The 23,763-nt window shown below is 52.0% G+C and overlaps 2 protein-coding genes across 3 annotated transcripts in view; one reads left to right on the top strand and one right to left on the bottom strand.

Annotated features, from left to right (window-relative positions):
* The window catches only part of SYTL3 (synaptotagmin like 3), a 76,442-nt gene extending 71,295 nt beyond the window's left edge, over window positions 1-5,147 (top strand). For both annotated transcript variants that reach the window (XM_044917461.1, XM_044917460.1), the window contains 4 exons: window positions 1,544-1,649; window positions 2,651-2,753; window positions 3,653-3,858; window positions 5,038-5,147. In XM_044917461.1, coding sequence (XP_044773396.1) covers window positions 1,544-1,649; window positions 2,651-2,753; window positions 3,653-3,858; window positions 5,038-5,147 — 525 coding nt within the window. The remainder of the gene's footprint in view (window positions 1-1,543; window positions 1,650-2,650; window positions 2,754-3,652; window positions 3,859-5,037) is intronic.
* A 368-nt stretch (window positions 5,148-5,515) lies between these two features.
* The window catches only part of EZR (ezrin), a 52,953-nt gene continuing 34,705 nt past the window's right edge, over window positions 5,516-23,763 (bottom strand). The window contains exons 7-14 of the mRNA XM_021693661.2: window positions 23,143-23,289; window positions 15,829-15,925; window positions 10,432-10,595; window positions 10,002-10,132; window positions 9,192-9,352; window positions 8,748-8,840; window positions 6,980-7,231; window positions 5,516-6,870 (exon numbers count right to left, since the gene is read on the bottom strand). Of these exons, the coding sequence (XP_021549336.1) occupies window positions 6,706-6,870; window positions 6,980-7,231; window positions 8,748-8,840; window positions 9,192-9,352; window positions 10,002-10,132; window positions 10,432-10,595; window positions 15,829-15,925; window positions 23,143-23,289 (1,210 nt within the window). The 3' untranslated portion in view covers window positions 5,516-6,705. The remainder of the gene's footprint in view (window positions 6,871-6,979; window positions 7,232-8,747; window positions 8,841-9,191; window positions 9,353-10,001; window positions 10,133-10,431; window positions 10,596-15,828; window positions 15,926-23,142; window positions 23,290-23,763) is intronic.

Below are 23,763 nucleotides of genomic sequence, written 5' to 3'. Positions count from 1 at the left end.
GGTTTCAGCCCGGGAGCCCTGGGCTCGCTGCTCCTGCAGCCGGAGGTGACCACGTGCGCCCGGCAGCCTGCCCCCAGTCGTGCGGGCCCGGCTGTGGCTTCTGCACTCCTGCCCCAGGCGCTCCCAGAGCAGAAACGGCCGAGAGCGGTGGCCCGATGTGGTCAGGAGGGCCGGGGCTGCCTCGACCTGCAGGGACTCAGGGCAGGGCGCGGGGGCGGCCCGGAGAGGAGGCCCGCTCGCAGGCTGTGCCGCTAAGAGGAGAGCCTGGGGAAGAAAGTCTGCATTTCTTGGAGCAACTGCTTTGCACTCTCTGTGCCAAGATCCAGGCACAGAGGGGAGAGGGGACCAGGGACGGATGAGATAATAGGGGCGGAGGAAGCGTGGGCTCCTTCATCTCCTAAGAAATGACCACGCTGTGCCAGTCCCAGCAGCCAGAGTCTGGCTGCGAGGCTGAGGCTCTCCCAGGCCTGGGCCAGGTTCTGTGCGCTGTCTCACCTCCCCGGGCCTCTCTGAAGCCAGGGGGGCTGACTGGCCGGCTCTCGGATTTCCGGCTACTGTCGGGTCAAGCCAAGGGTCTCCCGCCTGGGGGCCGCCCTGTCCCACCTCTCCTGCCCCTTTTCCTCTACACTGCTCAGCATGGCCCCGGCATCCGCATCCCGCACCCGTGCTCACCCTTCTCAGAGCCCGTCCTCAGGCATCCACTTGGAATGTCTACTTGGAATGCTTTCTTCTAGCCACGGTCTGCCCAAGACTTAGCCGGAATCCCACCTCCTCCATGAAGGCTTTCCTGATTTTCATTTTTCATGATTTTCCCTGCCAGTGTGCTTTCCCCCAGGATCCGCCCATCTGTTCCCTCTAGAGCCTCGCTCGGGACAAGACTAGTGGCCACCAAGGCTGCTGGCGAGAGGAAGAGGCGTAGAAGGTGCCAGGCTAAAGGATGTCCTTCCTAACACCAGCTGATAGTGACCCCCCCTGGCTGGATTGGGCGTACCCTGCTTCCAGGCCTGCCCCCTCGGCCCTGACAGGAGCAGCCCGTGGGGTTAGTGCAGGTTTCCAGAAGTGGAGGGTGGAGGCAGCTTTATCTCGTCTGGCACCTGAGGGCCAGCCTCCTTCTGGGGAGGCAGCCAGGAGCCCATGAAGAGACACTGCGGAGTAGACAGGCCGGCCCCGCCCTCTCCTAGGAGTCCTCGCCGAGTCCACTGACCTAGAGGGGCTCAGCTTTATCCCCTTTCTTCACACTCTGGCTGTGTGTAGGTTTTCTGAGGACTATCCTGTGGGAACGTGCCAGGGCCTTTGAGCCCCCTCACATCCTCAAGGCATGGGGTGGGAATGGAGAGTCACCACAAATGGAAGAGTGACCAGCCCTGCCATGGGCCTGTCCACTCCACCCCAGGGCACTCCCCAGCCTGCAGAGGCTTTGCAGGGGTGAGTGGGGGGGGGTGGAGGTGGGGCACTTATGGGCAGAGCTGGGGCAATCAGAGGAGCCCAGAAGGTTCTGGGGGCTGAGGAATCCTGCCTCTTGAGTTCTGTCTCTTGCCCCCAGGAAGAGAAACTTGAAGACAGCATTCTTCCCAGTAATGGAGAACTTGCAGTCCGGGCCAAACTGGTCTTCCCTGCAGGGCCCAGAAAGCTCCAGGAGGCCCAAGAAGGTAGGTGGCCCCCAGCCCCATGACTGTTCATCCGTCACTGTTTCCAAAGCCTGGAGCAGCAGGTGGGTTGAGGACTTCCCTTCTGCCACCCACTAATCCTGCAATGCTCCAGTAACTTTCCAAGATCTGTGAAGCTCAGCCTGGAACATGGATTCTTGGAACCTGTGGTTTGGAAGGGAAACGAAGCAGAGCAGGCCAGGCCTCTGATGCCCACTGCACAGGGATGGCTCTTAGGACACCAGCTCTGGGGCTTTCCTCCCAGGGGGCTGGCGCGGACCGTCTCCCTGGTGTGAACCGTCCCACTGCCGCGCCTTTGGGAGAGGGAATGCTCCTATGCCCACCTGCGTTACAGTTGGGAGTGTGGCTCCTTGGGAACCAAGAGTGCATCTTGAGGTGCTGGGGCCTGCAGGGCCGAGTGAATGCACCCCTGCTCCCAAGTTCTGTGAGCTATTGCCCAGCAAGAGAAGGCATCAAGGACAGGCTCTCGAGGACCTTATGGGAGGTCTAACTAAGTGAAATAAAGTGGAGCGTACGAAGAGAGGAAGGTGAAGAAAGAACACACAATTCTGTCATGTAGTTAGCGGTCTCTTATTTGCCTTAAGAGGGAAAAGTCTGCTTCCAGAGCTCACAGGGCCACCGGCATCTGCAGTCATTGCCAGCGCCCTAGAACACAAGTCTTAGGGCCCTTACTTTCCCCAAAACCACTGCCCACACTTGACTGCAACCTCTGCATCCTTCCTCTCCTTGGATCCCTCTTTCTTATCTTTGTAGCATCCCAGGATTTTAGTGAGCCCTTCCTCCTGTCACCGTGCTGGCTTGCAGTGGGACGGCACGTTTGCAGGGCCAGCTGAGCCTTCCCACCTGGATACGCTCCTCTTCCCGTCTGCTGTCTTGGGCTCTCTAGGCTGTCACACACCCTCCCGCTGAGCTTTCAGATTTGGGGTGGTGGCATTGATGCTCTGTGAAGTAGGGCTCACAGCAAATGCCGGCTTTTCTTCCAGGGACAGATTGGCCATCCCCGAACGGTCAGCTTTGTTTGGTCGTGCTGGGAGCCAAGAATTTGCCCGTGCGGTCAGATGGTACCCTAAACTCATTTGTTAAGAGGTAAGTATTTAATCAATTGTTTACTGATAATCTGTACATGCATGTGGCATGGTCTTAGAAACTCCAGCAAACACCAGGAAGTGTAAGCCATTCTGAACTTGTATTCTAGCTTTCCCGTGAAAATCCAACGTAATGTGTTCAAGACTCTGATTTCCAAGAATTCATGGGATTTGGACCTGTTGAGGCTAGATGTGGAACACTGTATTTTAACCTGAAACCCGTATTTTATTGGTTCTTGTTACTACATCAGCATTTTCTGACTCAAACAGCTTGGAAAAAGCAGTGTGGTTGGTACTATTCCCTTGCCTTCCCATCTCTTGGATTAACAGTCAGGTGGGCTCTGCTTTTGTCATTCTTACTCACTACCTGTGTGTCGGTGTGTCCAAAAGCAAAGCAAACATCATTAATTATTATACAGAATTGCTGCATCCCTGGGTCAGGGACATAATGGGAAACACTGGCTTACCATGCCAAGATCTGTGTTCCTGTCCTCAAGCTGCCATTATCATAGGACCTTGGGCAAGTTACGTGGCCCTTCTGAACTTGTCTCCTGAGAACCGGGTTAAAATGAGAGAATGTGTGTGCAGAGTCCTGGTCCCTGGGTAGCAAGTGTAAAAGCCATGCTTTGCCTGGTGGTCGGCCTCCCAAGGAGGGGGATTAAGGCAAGGGCCATGTGGCCTGGAATCCCAAATGACCCTTCGCATCTGGTGCAGAATTCAGCCCTAACTCTGGAACATCCTAGCGAGAGGTCACATGGCCAATCTTGCGATTCACGTTCTTGCTCCTGGCTTGGAATTTTTCTTTGGGAGCGGATCTAGCCCTTGGTCTCACGATGGCCAGCACCGCCAGGGGCGGAGGCTGGGCCGGCAGTCCAGAGCCAGTCTCTCTCCCTCCTGCAGCTGTCTCACTCTGCCAGACCAACACAAACTGAAACTGAAGTCCCCAGTTGCGAAGAAGCAAGCTTGTCCCCAGTGGAAGCACTCCTTCGTGTTCAATGGCGTGAGCCCTTCCCAGCTGAGACAGTCAAGCCTGGCATTAACCGTCTGGGACCAGGCCATCTTTGGTGTGAACGACCGCTTGCTGGGGGAAGCCTGGCTCGGTTCTAGTAAGTCTGAGAGATTTATTGGGCCTAAGTAGTATGCTTTATCCTTAGCGAAGATCTTACACGGTGACCACTAAAAAGCCAATTATGCTTCCACATTGGCAGGTGATGTAACTAGCTTGGAAATGGCCTCACTGTTAAATGGAGATTGCGACATCTAGTTCTTACTCTGCAAGGGAGCGGTAATACAGCCAAGTATTTCAACAATTTATATCAGATTTAGATCTGCTAAAGGAACAAAAATTACAGGCCTCAAAATGGGCTGGGTACAGTATTTGCTTTTGTTTCCGGCATCAGTCATAAAAGGATTAACTTCTTCAAGGAAAATACCTTAATCCAAACAGAGGGAGTGGGACAAAAGGGCAGTGCTTCTCAGCATTGCTCAACTGGGGTGCTGGTGGCGTAGTGTGGGGGACAGCCCTTCGTGGGGAGGGCTTGCACACCCTGGCCCGTACCAGTGGTGCCCCTCAAACACTGTGCCCACCAAAAATACCGGCACACATCTCTAGGACCTCTGAACCAGATTCACTGTTCAATGAAAAGGAACATTGTCCCGAGATGCCTGTGGGTGGCTCAGTCGGTTGAGCGTCCAACTCTTGATTTCAGCTCAGATCCTGATCTCAGGGTCCTGGTATCCAGCCCTGGGTCTGGCTCTCCGCTCAGCGGGGAGTCCGCTTGTCTCCCTCTGCCCTCCCCCAGCTTGTGCTCTCCTTCTAAAATAAATGGGTAGATCTTTAAAAATAGAAGGAATATTGTCCAAGGACACCCCCTCCCCTTCCTATAAGGGAGTCCTGTCTGCCTGCAAATCTGGCCCCCCGTCTGAGGCCACCCCACCAAAGCACACCCATCGTAATGTGTTAAGACTGTCGAGTCCCCTTCTTGAAGACCCCCCCCCCCCGCAAAACATGTCCTCTCCTTTCAAACTATGGGAAAGAAGGCAGCTTTGGGCTCTTGAGGCTGCACAGTATTTAGGAATGAATGCCTGAGTGTGTCCAGCTCTGAGTATGGTGTTGGGGTGGAGGTGGTCTTGCTCTTCCTCACCAGTGGTTGGCATTTTCATATGGTCTTGAGGTTAAAAACACTTTTTAAAAAAGTTGGTCCTCATTTTAAAAAGCTGAGAAGAGGGCTGTTAAGGGGTTATGCGTATCACCCATTACTAATTAGTCACTTCACTCCCATCAGAGGAAGACGGAGCTGGTGGTGAGGACTCAGGCTCACCGTCAGAGCGTCAGTGGCAGCAAGTTCTTTCTAGCCCCAATCTGTGGACAGACCTGACACTCATCCTGCACTGAAGCCAGGGTTCCAGTCTATGGTGAGAGGGTCAAGTGCCGCAGGCCTGACGGTTAGCTGAGGCCGTAGGCATGGATGCTCGCCGTCTGCAGCTCTGTCCCGGAGCCCGCACGTTCTTCCACATCCCTGTCTGTACAGCACTTGTTGCTATTGTATAAATAGGTCTGTTTGGTTTTCTGTGCTTTGAGACATGTGGAAAACGGCCAGATTTCAATAAATGTTACCTCTGTCCCCCAGCGCCCTGCCTTGTTATATGCATTTGAAGGACAACTAGAGCCCGGTTCTGCTTTCCGGAGGGGCACCCCGTGCGGGGCGGCCAGGTCCCCTACCCCCAACGCACGCCCGTACACAGCCATGGCCGCCTCTCATCTTGCACAGCTTTTATTTCTCAGGTCTGGGGTGCAGGGCTCACCTGCACACGGCTCCCACCCGAGCAGGAGGACGAGCCGGTGGAGTGTGAGAGCTGACATTTCGACAGATTTTCAAGGACGCGGGAGAGAACTGGCGAGGTCAGAGCAGGTTCTTCTTGTGGAAACAGACAATATCAGGTGGGAAGAGTCCCTCTATAGCTGGAGTCTGAATGAGCCAAACAGCATGTGTGTCTTTTTCAAGGAAGCTCGGATAGAAAACTGAAATGCGCAGTTACAGGCACAAGGGCACTCAAAGTAAAAAAAAAAAAAAGTCATTTTTACAGATGTGATTACAGCGGTTAAGCCACCTCCTTACTGCCCTCACGTCAGATCAAGTGCCATGGGAACAGGATTTTTAATACGTAATTCTTTTATTCTGTAAAAGGTAACAAAATATACAGAATGAAACTTTCCCTTTTTTAAGCTAATGTTACAAACCCATATTGTCACTTATATATAAATACTCTTCTCTACAGCTGATCATTAATTAGGTGTGAGTCCAACAATGTGGCCCTCTGTTAAGCAAAAAAAAGAAAACCCCCCAAAACCAATAGAAGTTTATCCAAGGCTGGAGTGTCCTCCCTGCACTATTGATCCTGAACTGAAGGAGCAGAGAAGAAAAATCACTGTGTGCATGTGTGTGTGAGTGCTTTAGACTGTCTTCAAAATAATTTTCGCCTCTCAAAACAAATATACAAAGATGGATCCTTCATGGAAATCAAAATCTGAGCTAATTTCAAATGCAGAAGAAAGTATGGCACGGACTAGAAGCCACGATGTGGTTTTACTGACGCTGAACCTCGTGTCTCACATACCAGCATCAAGTTTGTTACTCAGACTTACAGGCATCGTTCCTTAATTCAGTCAGTCCTGCTGCAAGCACAAACAGGAAGTGATTCAAAAACAGCAATAAAAAAAATCAGGCCTGTTTGGCACTATGATACAATTGGGAAAAATAAACTAGGGAAGCTTCCACTGACCCCAGCCCCAGAATAGTCCCACTGCAATAACTACTCTCTTTTTAAAGGAACTGGAATATGACGGGGCGTGGGGGGGGAGGTGGGGGTCCTAGATTCAAAGAACTACAAACACCAGCTTCAGAGATTGACCGCGACCCCCGCCCGCCCCCGGCCCCAGTCCTGGCCAGGCCTCACATGGCCTCGAACTCGTCGATCCGCTGCTTGGTGTTGCCCTGCCGGATCTGCCGCAGCGTCTTGTACTTGTCCCGGCCTTGCCGCATGTTCTCGTTGTGGATGATGTCGTTGTGGGTCCTTTTGTTCTCATCTCTGGCCTGGGACAGCTCACTGGTCAGGGTCTGCAAGGGGAAGCAGCTCCTGTCAGGTGTGGCCCAGGAGCAGCGGGGAGCTAGGTGGGATGGCTCCCCCCCACCCCTGCCCAGGCCGCCCCCACCCCGGTGCCCTCACCATCAGCTGCCGCTGCACCCGCTCGTTCTTCTCGGCCTCAGTGATGCGCTTCTCCTCATTGCGGTCATCCAGGATGCCCTCGCTGGAGAGCTCGGCGCTATAGCCCGTGTACTCCGTGCCCTCGTCCTGCAGGTTGTCCTGCACGTGGTAGCTCACCGGCTCATACACGGGGGGCGGTGGGGGCGGGGGGGCTGTCATCACTAGGTGCAGCTCCTCCTTGGTCTTTACCAGGTCATCTTGGGCTTCTTTGGCCTTTGAAAGCAATCCGTACACAGAACCCAGTGTTTAGACCATTTTCGGGGGAATCCCCCTTTCAATGACGAGAAGGCTTTGGCACCTTCTCTCACCACTCCCCTGCCTTCTCCCGGGCGGGCTGGACGCGTGCGCCCTGAGTGGCACGGCGGGGGGGGGGCACCGTGGCTGAGGAGAAAGCATCCCCACGCAGGATCTGCCCAACTTCTTCCGAGTCCAGGGCTCTGGATCCTGTGAGCAGTTCTCAACTGTGCTCTCAGCACAAAGAGGGAAAGTCATGTCAGGGACTTTTTAAAGAACCATAACTTCTTTTTTTCTGTCTCTAATTCTAGTATATGTTCACTGTTTGTGTTTTTGAAGGGGAAAAAAAAAGGAAATTATTAAACAAAAATCCTCCAGCCACGAGAAAATGCCACTATCCCGTTTTAGAGTACAGCCTTATTCTCTTTCCTTGTGTGGCCACTATTTATCAGGCTCCTTGCTGCCTGGCACAGTGCTCAAGCACTTTCCTACCTGCTGTGACCCCTAAGCCTTCCAGCAACTTCCCTTGGGTACACATCCCCAGTCATGCCCACCTCACCGCCATTCCAACCCTGGAGATGAGTTTAGTTTGAACCTGTTCTGCAACCAGCTTTTCTCAATGAACACTTTCTCCAAAAACCTAAGGACGGAATGAAGTCTTTTGCACACAGCCTGTGTTCAGGGGGCGGGGCTTAAGAGGGGTGAGGAGAGGCCCCAGGCATCCCCAGAAGGGGCCAGTGCAGATGGGGAAGCATGGGCAAGGACAGGTGGGAGGGGTGGGGGGCTGCCACAGCTTGGCAGAGGTCTACACTGAACATATCCAAAGCTCCCCTGGGGACCGTGCTTTCCCGGTGGGCGTGGGGGCTCAGCTGGAGAGACAGGCTCTCTGGACACTGCACTGGAACATGGGTCTCCCTATTACAGCTACAGTTTATTCAACCTCTCCGCAGGGTGGTCCTGAGAGCAACCTTACAGGGTAGCTATTACTCCTCATCTCTAACAAGGCAACGGGGGCTCAGAGAGGTCAGGACACTTGCCCCATACACAGTGGGTGAGAGCAGAGTTGGAAGCCTTGTTCCCGGTCTCGACACCTCCAAGTCCAGATCTTTCCATGGTGCCATGCTGCATACACCAGTGGTCGGGAGAGGTAGGAGGTCTTGTTTGAGGTGCTGTGGCCTGTCGCTGGGAGCACCCACGTGACCAGATTTAAAGCTAGCTCCTGATGGGGGCTGCCTGATGGGGCTCAACAGCTTGGGGTGGCCAGAACAAGTGGGTGCAAATGAACAAGAGGCTCCTTGTTCCCTGCTAATCCAACAGTGGATTCCCCAGTGCACAGAGCAGCCCATTCCTATGGGGATTTCAGCCTAAGCAGCACAGCTGGGATTGGCAGAGGATTGGCAGAACATTGCACAACATCCCGAGCCTTCCTATGCGACCCCCCAGCCTGGCCCCAGGCTGTCTTCCCCGCCCTGAGAGCCTGCACCTGCAGACTCACCCTGTGCTGCCACTCCTCGACCTCGTCCTCCTTGCGCCGCCGGGCCTCCTCCAAGAGGGCGATCTTGGCTGTGTACTCGGCTAGCTCTGCGGCCTGGTGAAGGGCACGAAGCGGAAATGATTTCTGGGGTCTTTGGGGAGAGCCCTTTTGCAAATGGATAGCCACATATTTTGGTGATGGGCCTCGTCCCCACCTCCTCCCCAGTCAGCAGTGCCTATGGCTGCCCACTGTGTCCTCAAGGCCATGCCTCCACGTCTGGCCCCCCGGACTGCTGCACCAGGGCCGCCTGAGGCCCCACCACCAGCACAGCCCCTCCCACCAGGCTTTTCTCCCTCGAGCAGATCATCTTACAGTCCCCGACACCATTATAAGGCAGGTGTCACTTTTTGGCCCCCCGGGGCAGCCTCTCGGTAATTCAGCACCGTGCGACTCCGGGAGCCCTACCAGCTGCTCCTGGCTCTTCATCTGATCTGCGGCCTGCTTCTGCAGCTCCTCCTTGGCCCGCACAGCGGCCATGCGGTCTGCCTCCAGGCGCTCAGCCGCCTCCTGGGCACGCTGCCTCTCCTCCTCCAGCTGCAGGGCTCTCTGAATCTGGTCTGAGAGTTCTGGAGAGAGCACAGGGCCCTGAATTCCCAGCCTGGATGCCTGGCATGGGGTCCAGGGCGGGATTCACAGCACAAGCTACAAAGCACTGCACGGGGGGCCTCTGCTTCTACGGACACAGAGGAAAGCCCACTGCGGTGCGTTCCCTGCTGTGCACATAGACAACATCCTTGCGGCAGTTAGAAACTGCTAGGGAGGGTTTCCCCCTCCCCTGGCCAGGGCTGGGGTAGGTTGGCAGACATGCAGAAACCATACCACTCGCCCAGTTTTTAGTTTATAAGACAGGAGGCATCGTAGCATGGTTTGGGCACTCACTGGCCGTGCGACGTCAGGCAGATTAATTTCCCTGCTAAACCTTAACATCGTCATCAGGAATATGGGGATGACTCAGTACTAACCTCAAAGGAGTAAGGGAAAATTTAAAAATGTGCATAAAGCATTTAGCACAGAACCAGCACAGCATCAAAAGTATCAAGATAATCAAAAGATTATCTTCTAATCCAAACACCCATGGTCAGCTCTCAGCCTCGAGTCTCTCCTGTGGGTGCTGTGTTAAGCTGAGACGTTCCCGGCTGTGGGTGTGCTGACGGTCCATCTACTCCTCGCTGCGGAATGCACCCCTGCATGCATAAGCACTGGGCACAAACCCACCTTTCTCTGCCTTCTTGGTTTTCTGCTCGTAGTCCTGCAGCCTGAGCATCAGCTCCTCCTTCTCCCGCATCATCTGCTCCTTCTCTCTCTCCACGGTCTCTCGCCTCTTCTTCTCGGTCTCCAGCTGCTGCCTGTTACAGGGCGAGGGGCGGTGCAGGAAGGTTTAGGTGCTGGCAGACACCTGCCATGTCAACACGCATCACCAGTGCCCAGTCCAGGCCCCACCTCCAGATGGTATGGACTCAGGAGGCAGCTCCCTGAGCGGGTTCTTGGGCCCCACGCAGTAACTTCCGAAGGTCCTCGCCCCCTGAGGATCCACCCGTGTTCGCTAGGTTATGTTCCCCTGGCGCCTCTGATGGAGAACGGCGCAGGCAGGGCCATCTAGTCTGGGAGAACACCGCCCCGTCCTGCTGGCCTCCACCCCGCTCACCGCTCCAGCTGCTTCTGGTGCTTCTCCTCCCGGGCCTGGGCCTTCATCTGCTGCACCTCAATGGTGTCGGGCTTCCTGCGGCGCATATACAGCTCATGATTCCCCATGCAGAGCTGCAGGATCCGCTTGTTAATGCGCAGGCGGGGGGCATAGAACACGAAGTCCTACAGAACAGAACAGGGTGGACTCTAAGCAGGAGGAACACTTTCCTTTGGCTTTCTTCTTCCAAACCCGACTTCACAAAGTTCTAGATGACCTTTTCTAAAAGGACAAATGGGGCGCCTGGGTGGCTCAGATGGTTAAGCGTCTGCCTTCAGCTCAGGTCATGATCCCAGGGTCCTGGGATCGAGTCCCACATCGGGCTCCCTGCTCCTTGGGAGCCTGCTTCTCTCTCTCTGTCTCTCATGAATAAATAAATAAAATCTTAAAAAAAAAAAAAAAAGGACAAATGTAGCAGAGTATGGGGCCAGAAAGGGACTTCAAGGAAAAGCCACTGACTCCAAATGACGGGACAGAAAGTTCCTGGTGCCGTGGGATTTGGATTCTCTGGGACAAACAGAGCAACTGTGTGTCTTTGTGGGTATGCATGTGCACACACCCTGAAACCTCTCTGGCTGGACGGTAAAGCTTCTCCGAAGCAAGAGGTCTTACAGCCTTGGGAAACCCGGGACCGAGGCCCAGCGCTGCCTGGTCTTCAGGCTGACACCCTCTGGCCCCGCCAGCCAGAGAACCACCATCCCCCAGTCCTGCCTGGGGTGCAGCGACTTCTAATTGAGCTTCTGGTCTCCTCTGCCTCAACCCTGGCCTCCCACACGGCCACCAGTGCATCCATCGGGTCACTAGCGGACACGTGACGCCAGCCTGGTTAGCTCCAGGCCCAGGTACTGACGCCGTGGCTGGGCACGTGTGCGGAGTCCGGCCCCGCAGCCCCCGCCTACCCCTTGTGCACCTGAACTGCACTTGCGTGCCTGCCAACTTATTTGCTCAAAGCAGCCCTGCCACTTGGGATGTCCTGTCCAACCCCACAGACCCGAGGAGATGGCACGGAGGCTCCTGTCTGGAGTGCTCCTGCTTCCGGCTTAACCAGCACACCTCCTGTGCCCCCTGTGCTCCACCACGGGGGAGCCAGCATGTCCACTGACACACCTGGTTTGGTCTCTACCTTCCCCTGGACGGGCAGCTGCCCCGGCAGCAGGGCTGTGTTCGTTCATCTCTCCATCCCCGGGACCCAACAAATGGCCTGGACTTACTGGGTGCTGGAATTTACACAGCACTGCCACGTCTAAGCCTGTGACCTTGAGCGAGTCACTTCCTTGGAATCTGAACACCTTCAGCTGCATGGTGGGGAGGACAGTAATCTACCAGGACTGCTGGGAGATTACCTCAGACACTGTCAGCGGGACAGGAGGCTCACTCACAGACTGCTGGCTGCCTGACAAAACTGCTGGGGAAGGGCCTTCTTGAACAGAACAGACCAAGGCATCCGAGAACCTTAGGACTGTGACTGTAGAAGTCTGCGACGTGGGACAGGGACGGCACACGGCCTTGCCTCCTAGTTCTTGCTACTGCTGCGATTAATGCAGGGGATGGGAGAGGAGAGAGGGTTTAGAAACTCTTGTTAAAAGTTATTTTAAAATGCCAGTCTGCGGGGTGCCTGGGTGGCTCAGTCGTTAAGCGCCTGCCTTTGGCTCAGGTCACGATCCCGGGGTCCTGGGATCGAGCCCCGCACCGGGCTCCCTGCTCCGCGGGAAGCCTGCTTCTCCCTCTCCCACTCCCCCTGCTTGTGTTCCCGCTTTCGCTGTGTCTGTCAAATAAATAAGTAAAATCTTTTAAAAAATCAATCAATAAATAAAAATAAAATGCCAGTCTGCTTCCTCTTTTTTCCCTTTCTCTTCTCCGCTTGGGGCCCCTGGCATCCAGATTCTGACCTCTGGAACAGGGGCAGGGTGGCTGAAACAAAGAAACAGTGTGACGTGTTCCACAGCGACTTCTGAAACCAGAAAGGACACGCCAGGGAGCTAACCAACACACCCCAGAAGGCCCTACGTAGCTTCTCAGTTTTTTCATCAGTTCCAGAAATGCTGGATAGACAGTACTGTCAAAGCCGCGAGCCCACGGAGTTCCTAGGTGGAGCTTTCGCACACTCGTTATTAAGTCATCGGGTTTGCCAGGGAGCGTCTGCAGAGCGGGGAGAAGCACCGCCTCTATTATGTAAGAGAAAACAATCTTTTGTTATGGCCACACAGACGTGCTACCCACGTTAGGTGTTGGCTGTGGCTCCTAAGCATTGCAAAGGAACTCTGATTAGCACCAACTCCTCCTTAGAACAAGGTCAGTTTAAAAACCATCAAGGGCAGACACTGCACGTACATCACCGCAGCCGGTGGGCCCAAGACAAGGCCTGCACATGGCTGGGGACAGCGAAAGCAGCAGGCAGAGGACATTTCCTGGGCTGCCTAGTCTCAGGCTTCAAGTTAAAAACAAAAACTGAAACCAGTATTTACTTAAGGATTTCTAAGTCCGAGTACCCAGCCCAAGCCTCCTAATGCAAAACCACAACACCGAGGAGATGTGGGGCAGGCTTTCTAAACTCTGGCAGAGACAGATCTTAAAAACTGAAACTCGAGGCAAGAGGAAAGCTCATGGAAATGAATCCAAGTCCCTAAGAATACGAGAGAAAAGGAGATGGAAAAGTAGCCATAAAGTTGTCGAACAACAAGCTTAGGAGCCTCTAGGACACTCTCCCACCAGGCCCCACCCCGGGGCTCCCCTGGGCTGAGGGCAGAGCTGCTCCCAGGGATATGGCAGTTCTTATAAGCTGTTAAACAGGTAGCTGCCCAAGAGCCTTCTCCAGCTTCCATGAGGCCGCAGGAACAAAAGGCTCTTTTCTGAAGGAGACAAAGCTGTTTTAACCCCACACAGGACTACCGGGCAGGCTTAGAGGATTCAGTGTTTCAGGCCCCATCCCCGCAGTATCCAAGCTGGCAGGAGGAGAAACTGGCTTTTCTACGGGAAATGCCTGGTCATCGGGAGCATGACAGGACAATGGCTCATTTGTGAGCTTGCCATGGAAACTGCCCAGCGTCGGGGTGCCCTCCACAAAAGTCAGCCCGAGAAAAGGAATCCCAAGCCTCACCTATGAGCCAACTCGGACCTTTGGGGTTTCCCTGTCCATCTTGCGGAGATAGTTTAAACTTGGAAATGTGACTTTCTGCCACCCCAAGTACAAAGCCTGAACCCGGGAAATGCCATAGAGGAAGGAAGGAGCAGAGCGAGCCTGACGAGGTGCACAGGGCCATGGGGACTCATTCCCTCAAACCAGCTCCTCGTGTGGAACCCCCACCTCCACGACAGGAGTCTGACAACGTCTTCTGCCCACTTGGTCAGGCCTTCCTGACCCAACCATCTGAACGTTTTCAATAAAGGAGAAAATAAAAATACTTTCACGACCCACCCCACACTGCCCCCCGCCTCTCATCGCCTCATCCTGGTGGGTGATTAAATACAGCTGCACTGTGGAAGTCACAGCCAGAAAGCACATCACTTGTGTTCATGCATCTCTTCCACCAGCATGCAGACTTTATAAGGGTGGGAAGCCCACTCTGTTCCTGCTGCACACACAGTCCTAGAATACAGCTCGACTCGTAGTACGCAACCAACACATGCTTCTCTCACCTTGTTTTTTCTTTAATCAATGGCTCCACATAAAACCAGTAAAAGTATGCTCAACTAATTCAACCAGAAGCACTACAACTGCTTTTGCTTGGAATTTTAAGATTAGGAAAAATTCTGCAGCTTTTCAAAAGCTAAACTTAGGCCAAAACACACACACAACTTAATCCTTAAATAGTCCAGTCTGCTTGCTTCTGTCAGTCACATGTCTAAAAAAGTTCTGAAAAATGAGCACCACCCTGTGAGCAGACAGCAGCCTAGCCAAGACCCTCAGGATCTTCTTGCTATCCTGGCTGCCCTGATCTCACGGCCCACGTTAACGTGGGTACACTGTGACCCCCGGGCTGTGGTGCTGAATGTTAATGTGGCCTGTTTCCATGGAGCTGCAGAGTCTGTACTAAATGCTGCTTTAACTGTCAACAACTGTGCAACTACCCATGGAGTAGAAGTCAAGAGTTCACAAACAGCAGGAGACATTTTCAGTAAAGGACAAAATACTTTCACGAACAGCGTCAAGCGTTCTGGTTTTCACTTACGCCGGACTAACCGGCCTGTGGGGAGGAGCATTTGGAGAGTAATCCCACCTGCTGTTCCACGTGGGGTGCCCCTCGCCCCATGGGGCCCCAGCCCCGGAAGGCTCCAGACGGCCCCGGCCTGGACCACAGCCCACGCTGGCCTCTCTAAGCCCCACACCGTAACTAAAACACCAAGTCCTTTCCAATCTATAACTCTGGTAAAAATCATAGCAGCCTCTAAGAAGGAAGAGATTATTCTTCAAATGGCATTTTTCTTTAAGAATCAGATTTCTGATTAGAAAACAAAGTCCTCACCCATTCAATCACACTACAGTATGTATGTATGTCAAATTTTCTGAGCAATCAGCTGAAAATTTAAATGTCAGCAGAATCAATAAAACTGAAATGAATTTCTGTTAACACACCAGTCTTTGCAGTTACTAGTTCACAGCCCAGATTCTTCAAACTCCAGGAACTGAAATCCCTTTTCTAGCCAAGCCCTCCCAGGAAGACTGCCCCACCAGCCTCCTCATTGTGAGGAGCCACTTCCCACATCAGCCCCAAAGAGAAGGCACCTGCAGAAAGAGCGCTGGAGGGGCCAGGAGGGGGTCAGAGGAAAGCAGAGTTGAACATTCTTGGAAGAGAAGGTGAGGCACAGAGGGACCGTAGGGCCCGGCAATGCTCCAGATGCAGGTCTGACTTTTCCTAACATGGGTAAACTGCAGAGACAGCTCTGAAAGCCAATGCTGGCCCTTGAGGCTTGTAAGCAATCATGTCTGTGCCCCAGCTGGCTTCCAGGGAGGTGAGGGGGTGAGCCCCCCTACCCCAGGTACACCTTCTGGAGGTAGGTTGGTTTTCCACAGGAACATGAACATTTCACAGCCCAGAAATGCAACATTTCGTAAGATGCTTATCATTTGGCAAAGGTCAATGACTCAGAACTGCCCTTTCCTTCATAAGGAATGAAGACCACTTGAAAGCTCAGGGGACACAGTCAGCTAGCTGTTGAGGGACACCTGGGCCCCCGTGTACCTCTACTTCAAGGGGTCCTTGAACTTCAATGTAACCTGCTGGCAATTCGTTTACCCCACTCCCTCCATACCCCTCCCCCCAAGTGCTTGTCATATAGAGAAATCTGTTATCCTGAAAACACATTTGGCTGTAAGAATGAAAAACTGTAACCCCTCGCCTGAAATCCATAGAAACTTACAGGCGCCTTCTTGTCGATGGGCTTAATGACGAACTTTTTGTCATTGAAAGAGATGTTCCTGATTTCACTCCATGGAAAGCCAATCTTTGGGGTCAACCTGAGGTTAAAAAAAAAAAAAGGAGGGGGATCGTTAGGTGTGTGCTTGGATTTTTTTACTTCAGTTTGAAAAAATACAAAGCTAGCCCAGGAAGCATAGTATTTAATATAGGTCATTACCAGAGGTCCTACCTGTGCTGGGTAAGGTCAGGTCCAAGCTCTAGGAAACCTCCACAAGCTCATTTATACTAAGTCTTCCCAATCTTGGGCATCCCCTGTGCCCAGTCCACCCCAGCTGGCAATCTCAAAGTCAACTCCAATCCCCAACCCAGCACACCCCTTCACCCTGTGAGAGCTCACACAGCCATCTTCTGTAGCCCAACTGGGTCCTTGTCCCCAGAACCCCACATCTAGTCATTAGTCTGACTCATTTCCCTTGTCGTCAATCCACTCCTCTTCCAAACTGCCAACACCCTCCCCAGGTTCCACAGCATGGAATCCAAGGGCCTCGACTTAGCATCCAAGAGCCTTCTAATCTAGCCTCAGTTTCCTGACACCCAGGCTCTCACAGGCCCGCCTTGCCTGAGGAGCTCCCTCCTCCTCCCTCCCCTTTAGGAACCTGCACCCTTCAGAACAGCTCAGCCTCCTTCAACAACCTTGCCCCTTTCTCGACCTGTAGTCTCTTGTGCTACGTGAACATTTTTTCAATTCTTCCATTCTTATTTGCTCTTTGAGGACCACGCAGGTAAGCTTTCTGATGGCAAAGATCACGTCTTGGGTTTTCCAGGCATGCTCTAGTCAGAGCGGCTGCTCACCAATGGAAACAGAAAAGCCCCTGGTGTGGCTCCAGTCCACTGCTGAAAGTGGGGTAATAAAGTCCCCTACTTTTTTTTTTTTTTTTTTAAGATTTTATTTATTTATTTGAGACAGAGAATGAGAGAGACAGAGAGCACATGAGAGGGGGGGAGGGTCAGAGGGAGAAGCAGACTCCCTGCCGAGCAGGGAGCCCGACGCAGGACTCGATCCAGGGACTCCAGCATCATGACCTGAGCCGAAGGCAGTCGCTTAACCAACTGAGCCACCCAGGCGCCCTCCCCTCCTCTTTTCTACTGTGGTCTACTTCCCCCTCACATCTGTTAGGATCTGCTTACTGTATTTAGGTGCTCTGATGTTGGGTGTGCATATATTTACAACTGTTCGATGTCCTTTAGGAGCTGAGGGCTTGGTATGGATTCTGCTCTTCTGGGTCTCATTTAGTGCTGTGTGGCGTGTTCACCTGGCTGGCCAGACACCCTCCCGTGTCATCCTCCGACTTCTAAGACAGCACTAGGACTACTCACCCCTAAGGAAAGCCCCAGTACTGCTCACTACTGGCTGAAACTCTGGCTCTTTGGCATCCCCAGGGAGGTTCACCATGTGATTTCAAGACCACATTGCTCTACTTAACCTCACGACTCCCACCCTATTTTTTCAACACATTTTACCATGGACACCATTCTAGAAGTAATGACAGACCCTCAAGCCACCAAAGATACTGCCATCAAAACCCAACCTTTCCCACCGTCCATAAAATTTAGAAAATAAGCAGGAGAACCTACTGCCCTACCAACATATTTAATAAAAAACTGATGGGCAGTGTAGGTCTTGCTATGACAACCTAAGCCAGATCAAGTTGGTGGGTGGGGTGACTTCTGAAGGCCAAGAGAGGACACCCAAGCCCCACAGATGGCTCTTCAGGGACACAGTGGTTCTGCACCCCTGGAGGAACTATGTCAGGGCACTGGCCACACTGTGGTTTTAAAGCGTCAATCCTTTTTGGCATCTGCCTTTTATAGCTGTCCTACAGGGTCACCAATGCCTGCTGAGACACATCTGGCCACCAGGCTTCACAGCCAAACATGCAAGGGGTTTGCTTTGCTATTGATCAGAGAGGTCATTGTGTCTGCAGGCCTTTGAGCACTGGAAGGGAACTCAGGATAGCACCTAGTCCCACTACTGACTGTAACCCGTGTCCTTATCTGGGGCGGCCGGAAGAGCACCAATAGGTAGGCGTCTGTTTGCTGCTTCCGAGTACCTCCCTCCACGGCACAAGAGCCCTTCGCGCTCGTTTCTCAGCTGGGCGGCTACCACCGCAGCCAGATTTCCAACTCTCAAAGCGCCCAGGAGGCAGGGGTTGGGCTCCTAGCTTTATACGAGGTCCTCAAAACACTGCCAATCCTAAAAGCCCTCGACCTTCAGGTTAGACAGGCATCTTTCTTTCAGGATTGGGTGTCCTGTCACCACGGCCTCCAGCCCTCTGCTCTGTGGAGTGCCTGTAAAGTTTGTCTTTTTTTTTTTTTTAAGATTTTTATTTATTTATTGAGAGAGAGAGAGCATGAGAGGGAGGAGGGTCAGAGAGAGAAGCAGACCCCCTGCTGAGCAGGGAGCCCTGTGCGGGACTCGATCCTGGGACTCCAGGATCATGACCTGAGCCGAAGGCAGTCGCTTAACCAACTGAGCCACCCAGGCGCCCCAAAGTTTGTCTTTTTAAGACTCTGGAAGCTCATATAACAATTTACAGCCATTCAGAAGCATGAGTGCAGGTCAGAGACCACACAGTTTTTTAAAAAGTGGGATTCTCCAATAAAAGGGACCAGAGCTCTTTAGAGAAATAGTGGATTCCTGGGCTGGAGCAGGGAAGTACAAGATGATCCTGAAACATCTTGAGGTGCCACTAAATAAAGAAGTACTCAAACAATAATGGGATCAGAGCAGAAGGGCACAGGAGCCAACTGAAAGGGATCCTAAAGGCAAATCTCAACAATCTGAACAATAAAATAATAGTAGTAACAGATTTATAGCCCAGAGGGTAAAATATCTGAGTCCATATTAATATAAATAACTGAATAAATGAAGAGAAATTGGCTGTGTTCAGTAGACATGTAAAATAAATTAAAAAAAAAACACTGTTTCTCAAAAGCCGACTCCTGAATGGATGCTAGAATAGATGAAATATGGTAAGAACCAGGATATTTCCATAGCTTCAAAATGTCTCCTTGAAATACACTTAGGACTACGAAGGGAAGGTAGGAACTCCACAGAGCAGTCTGGCAGAGAGCGCCTTGACCAGTAACCAGAGTTAGCATCACCAGGAGGGAGATTTCTGACATCACGTGCTGCCTCACGAGAGGCCCCAGAAGCACCAAGGCAGACTCCTGTGGGATTCTGGCCCAAAGAGCATAACTCAACTCTAACTATGAGAAAACATTACACAGATCCAAGCTAAGGGACTTCTTCTAAAGAGTTAATGGCCATTATGCTCTCCAAAGGGTCAAGGTCATGACAGACTGGGGAGAAGGTGACTAAGTCCAGGTATGAGTCTGGGCAGGATCCAGGGGCAGAGAAAGGTCATTAGCGGCGACTGGTTAAAATGGAAACTGGGTCTGTATATTGTTCACAGTATCATGTCAGCGTTAACTTCCCAACAGATACCTGGACTATGGCTCTGTCAGATGTTACAACATGGGGAAGCTGCATAAAGGACAGATGGGAATTCTTTGTACTCACTACTTTTCGAACATTTTTAAGTCTGAAATGATTTCAAAGTGAAAAAATACATGGCTACAAAATTTAAATTCAAAGTATGCAGCTGGGGGTGATGATAATGTTCTTCGATGTCTTTACCGGAGTCTGGATTTTACAGGCACACGTCGGTCTAAACTCATTAAGTTTAGACTTAAAGAGCACTTAAGAATCGTGCATTTCACCTCAAAAGACAAACAAGACATATTGAGCTCTAGTAAATAATATGCGTTTTGGGGACAGTATACAGATGTCTGCAACTTACTTTGCAACAGGTCTGAAAGAGAGAGGGCTAGAGGGTACAGTGACACGCAGCTGGGGAGACGAAAAAGCGAAACGCCAAGGAAAGAATCTTTGTTTGAAATTTTTCATTAAAGTTTAGAAAAGGTCTGGGGTGGGATGGGTTGGAGCTACTGAGGGCCGCACAGATGGCTCTGCCTACATTCTCAAAATGGAAGCGAAGACACTCATCGCTATCAGCGGGGGCCCGTGCAGGGTGGACCCCCACCACTCTGCAGGGCAGGCACGTGAAGGAACTTTCCCACGCGGCCCTCGTGCATGCCTGCTGCCAGCCACGCTTAACCAGGCACCATGCTTCTCCCCCGCCCTCGCGCACATCCAAACACACGGAGGCCAAACTCTTGTCTGCCAGTCTGAGGTGAACTTTTAAACTTCTTGCTCTCGGTGGACTAACTGGAGTCCCTGCAACAGTCTCTGTAAGAGACTAGGAGGTTTTTTTTTTTAAATTCTGTTCCACGTTCAGGTTAGGGTCCCAAAGGCCTGAAAGGAGAGAAGGCACTGACAACTGTGATCTTGGCGTATCTGATAAAAGAAAACTCACACAAACCAAAGAACTGTCTTTTGCTCTCCTCTCTTACATAGATCAGTAACCCACTAACGCGAGAGCACAGAGCTGTAATGCACACCCAAGGGAGGGGGCAAAATCAGCATTCTGCCCATTAGCGTAATTTTAATTTTATAAACTGGAAATATAAATGACTGGCTTATTGGGACACCTGGGTGGCTCACTTAAGCATCTGCCTTTGGCTCAGGTCATGGTCTGGGATTGAGTCTGGCATCGGGTTCCTTGCTCAGTGGGAAGACTGCTTCTCCCTCTGCCTGCCGCTCCCCCTCCTTGTATGTGCTGTGACGAATAAATAAAATCTTTAAAAAAAAAAATGACTGGCTTATTTTAAGATATTATGATATACATAATACTACATACACTATATTACAGTTCACTATGTTATATGTTAGAGTATGTACACGCTACATACAAGTACTGTGCTATACAGCATACCATAATAACCACCATGATGACTGGCTTATTACATATACAGTAAAGCTAGTAAGACAGAAATACAAATCAGAGTGGGTGATTTACAACTCTGAGAAATTTAAGGGAAAAAGAGACTGGCCCTTGTTCCAGCTTGTCTGCAGTCTTCTCCAGCATCCTCTCCCTTTAAGGGCCCACCGAGTTACCTGCTGGAGCCCGAGTCTACCGCCCAGACTCCTGCCTCTGGGAAGACCAGGAAGACTGCGGGACTCAGGAGTGTGGGAGGGGTGAGCCCTAGGAGGGAAGAACTGCTCTCACAGGACTGAAGAACTTGGGGGCAAGGGCACGTTCCTCTCATTGTTTTGTCTTTGTTGGTTTTGGTCTGATGATGCCAGGTAGGATCACATAACACAGCTAATCTCAACGTTCTCTGTTTCCAAGCTGACACCTTTCAGGGAAGGGGTCTGCCTATTTCCTCCTCCTCCAAGTTCCTTCCTCTTCTACAGGTTTACAGAAAAAGAAATGCTTTCAGTCCCACATGCTCCCACTCAGTGGTTACGTATACAGTGAAAAGGGACCTCAAGAGACATTTCCCAACCAGGATACGTTTAATTCTAAAATATGGTAATAAAGGCATATTTGTTTATTTGCAGGTGCACTAAGTCTCTTATCGCCCCACTCACACACTCAATAGATCCGCTCTCTCACTTGAACACTCCATGAGCGCCCAATTGTCCACTGTTAGCTGTATGGCTGAGGGTAGTGATCCCACACTTATCACAGCTCAGAGTCATCCCAGCATTCCTCAGACTTGAGTCAGCCTCCTGCTTATCTGCTTCAAAGGCCTACTGACTGAATGTCTGGTTAAGTCTTTCTTCCTAACTGAAAAGAAGGTTGCCTTCAGGGGCAGGGAGGAAGTGAGGACTGCCCTATGCCCCAGTGTCTTCTTGGGGGAGAAGACCCCTTTGAGAGAACTACCAGTTTCACTGGTAAATTGGGGGAGTGGGAAGAGAGCAGGAAGAGACTGAATGAACTGCAGTACTCAAATTTTCACTTGGAAAAAATTAACATTTACGTGGGCTGGAGGTAGTTACAAGCTGACATCAGCAAGTTCCTGCCTATGGCTGTTTCCTGCAGCTGGAAAAACCTGTTTAGACAGCCCTGGCCACAGCTACGTTACAGAATCGGGTCATTCAAAAAATAAGTTCAGAGACAGAGGCAGTCTCCCACATCTATTCCCATGAGGGCACTGCCTTGACCAGCTGCCGTCCTCCAACTGTGCGGCTTCCGGAAGGACCAGGGACTGGTTTCCTGAGCCCCCCAGACCAGTTGGCCCAGGCCAGTGTTTCTGTACGACACTGGGTCCAGCACACCTGGGGGAGGCAGCAAACCGAGAATCCTTGATAACTCACTACCAGGTTCTCGGAGGAGTTCCTGTGATTGACTGGGGTCTTTCCTGACTGGAACCAGGCTTTCCAGCAAAGATGATTCTCCTCCATCCAATTCTGGCCCCAAGTGGAGGGTCTAGGAAGGCCTGAGACAGGCCCCTGTCCCACCCAAGTGAAAGGTATCTGTACCCCGGTTCTGGCAAGAAGACACATGGCTGAGATTGAAGGCAGAGTCTTCGTGTGATGTCGTCTGTTCCAAGTAGGGGCACACCCCCCATGAAGGCCAGAGAGATGGTTTTTGGGGAGCACTAACAGCAGAGAGGAGGGGCAACAGGAGGAAACGTGGGAGAGCCATCACTCAAAGGCACAGGGAACCACCATGGAAAACTTGCCCTCACTGAATGAAAAGGATCTTTTCCCTGTGTATCTAGCTGGCGGGCACAAACAGGCACATTCGCAGTGTTTGTGAGCACAGGGACGGGCAAAAGCAGCCAGCAGGGCCTGGCTTGCTCTCTACTGCTCTTGCAGAACTTACTCCACACACACACAGAGCTAACACGTGGCCATCAGACACCTCTCACAGGTTCAGAGGATTTAGCTAAACTGTACATAAGCCACTGTTTACAGAACCTTAAGATCTCTGATAGCACTGTAACTACTCTTGCTTGGATTACCACAAACTAAGCCACCAGCAGGGCGAGGGCTGCCTGGGTGGGATCTGTGGGTGTGCTGGTGCCTGGGCGGCCGGCGGCAGGGCCTCCGTCGGAGAGCAGGGGAGGTCTTCCTGCAGCTCCGGTCTGTGGGGTTGTGGGTCAGTGCATGGAACTGAGCTGGTGGACAAGCTATGGTGACAGAAGACAAACAGCGCACACCTCGAGCCAACCTCTGACAAAATGTGGCCACATCACAGCTGAAAAGCCCTTGAAGATGCACACACTGGTCCGGTAAGCCACCAGAGAAATACTTCAAAAGAAACCACATGCATGGTTGCCAATGTCTCCCTTGTTTCCAACCCCAATCCCCCACCAACTGAAATTATAAAGTTCAACTCACTTATCGTCTTTCTCATAAATATTCAGTCCGAGGGCATCAACTCCAAGCCAAAGGTCTGTTCCTTTCTTATTTTTTATCTCAAAATAGTTGATTCCATACATTTCCAGGTCCTGAGCAATCTTCAGATACTCCAACATGGCACTGTCCCTAGCAGGGAGAACAAACAAGGACATGGTCATTCGTGCGTGCGGTATCCGGAACCATAAAACCGCAGCTCTGGCAGGATGGGCTGACAGCTGTGGGTTTGGTGCTGTCCCTCTGTTGGCCATTCACGCCTGGGCCCTGAGCTGTTGGACGCTGACCACTGATGTACTCTAGACCTTCTGAAAGAACTGAACAGACTCATGCTGGGTTCTCTCTCTGGACACAGGAGGTTTTCCTTTTAGACTGTCCTGGTAGGCAGTCTTTCTCTCACCCACATGCTGCTGCAGGGACTCCCACTGTCCATGTCACTAGCAGCCACCACTTAGGCCTTGAGCTCTTTCCCTCCACAAAAGACGCTCAGGACAGATGAGAGCTGAAGGACGCAACGTCTGTGAGGCCCAAACTATAAATGAACTTCTAAGGTTGGGGGAATGCACAGAATTGCTGCTAATGCCCCAGGTGAGGATTCTAGGGCAA

Source organism: Neomonachus schauinslandi, chromosome 8 (assembly GCF_002201575.2).
Source record: "Neomonachus schauinslandi chromosome 8, ASM220157v2, whole genome shotgun sequence".
Lineage (NCBI taxonomy): Eukaryota > Metazoa > Chordata > Mammalia > Carnivora > Phocidae > Neomonachus > Neomonachus schauinslandi.
The sequence above is the reverse complement of the archived record's forward strand: the minus strand, read 5'-3'. Positions and strand labels throughout refer to the sequence as shown.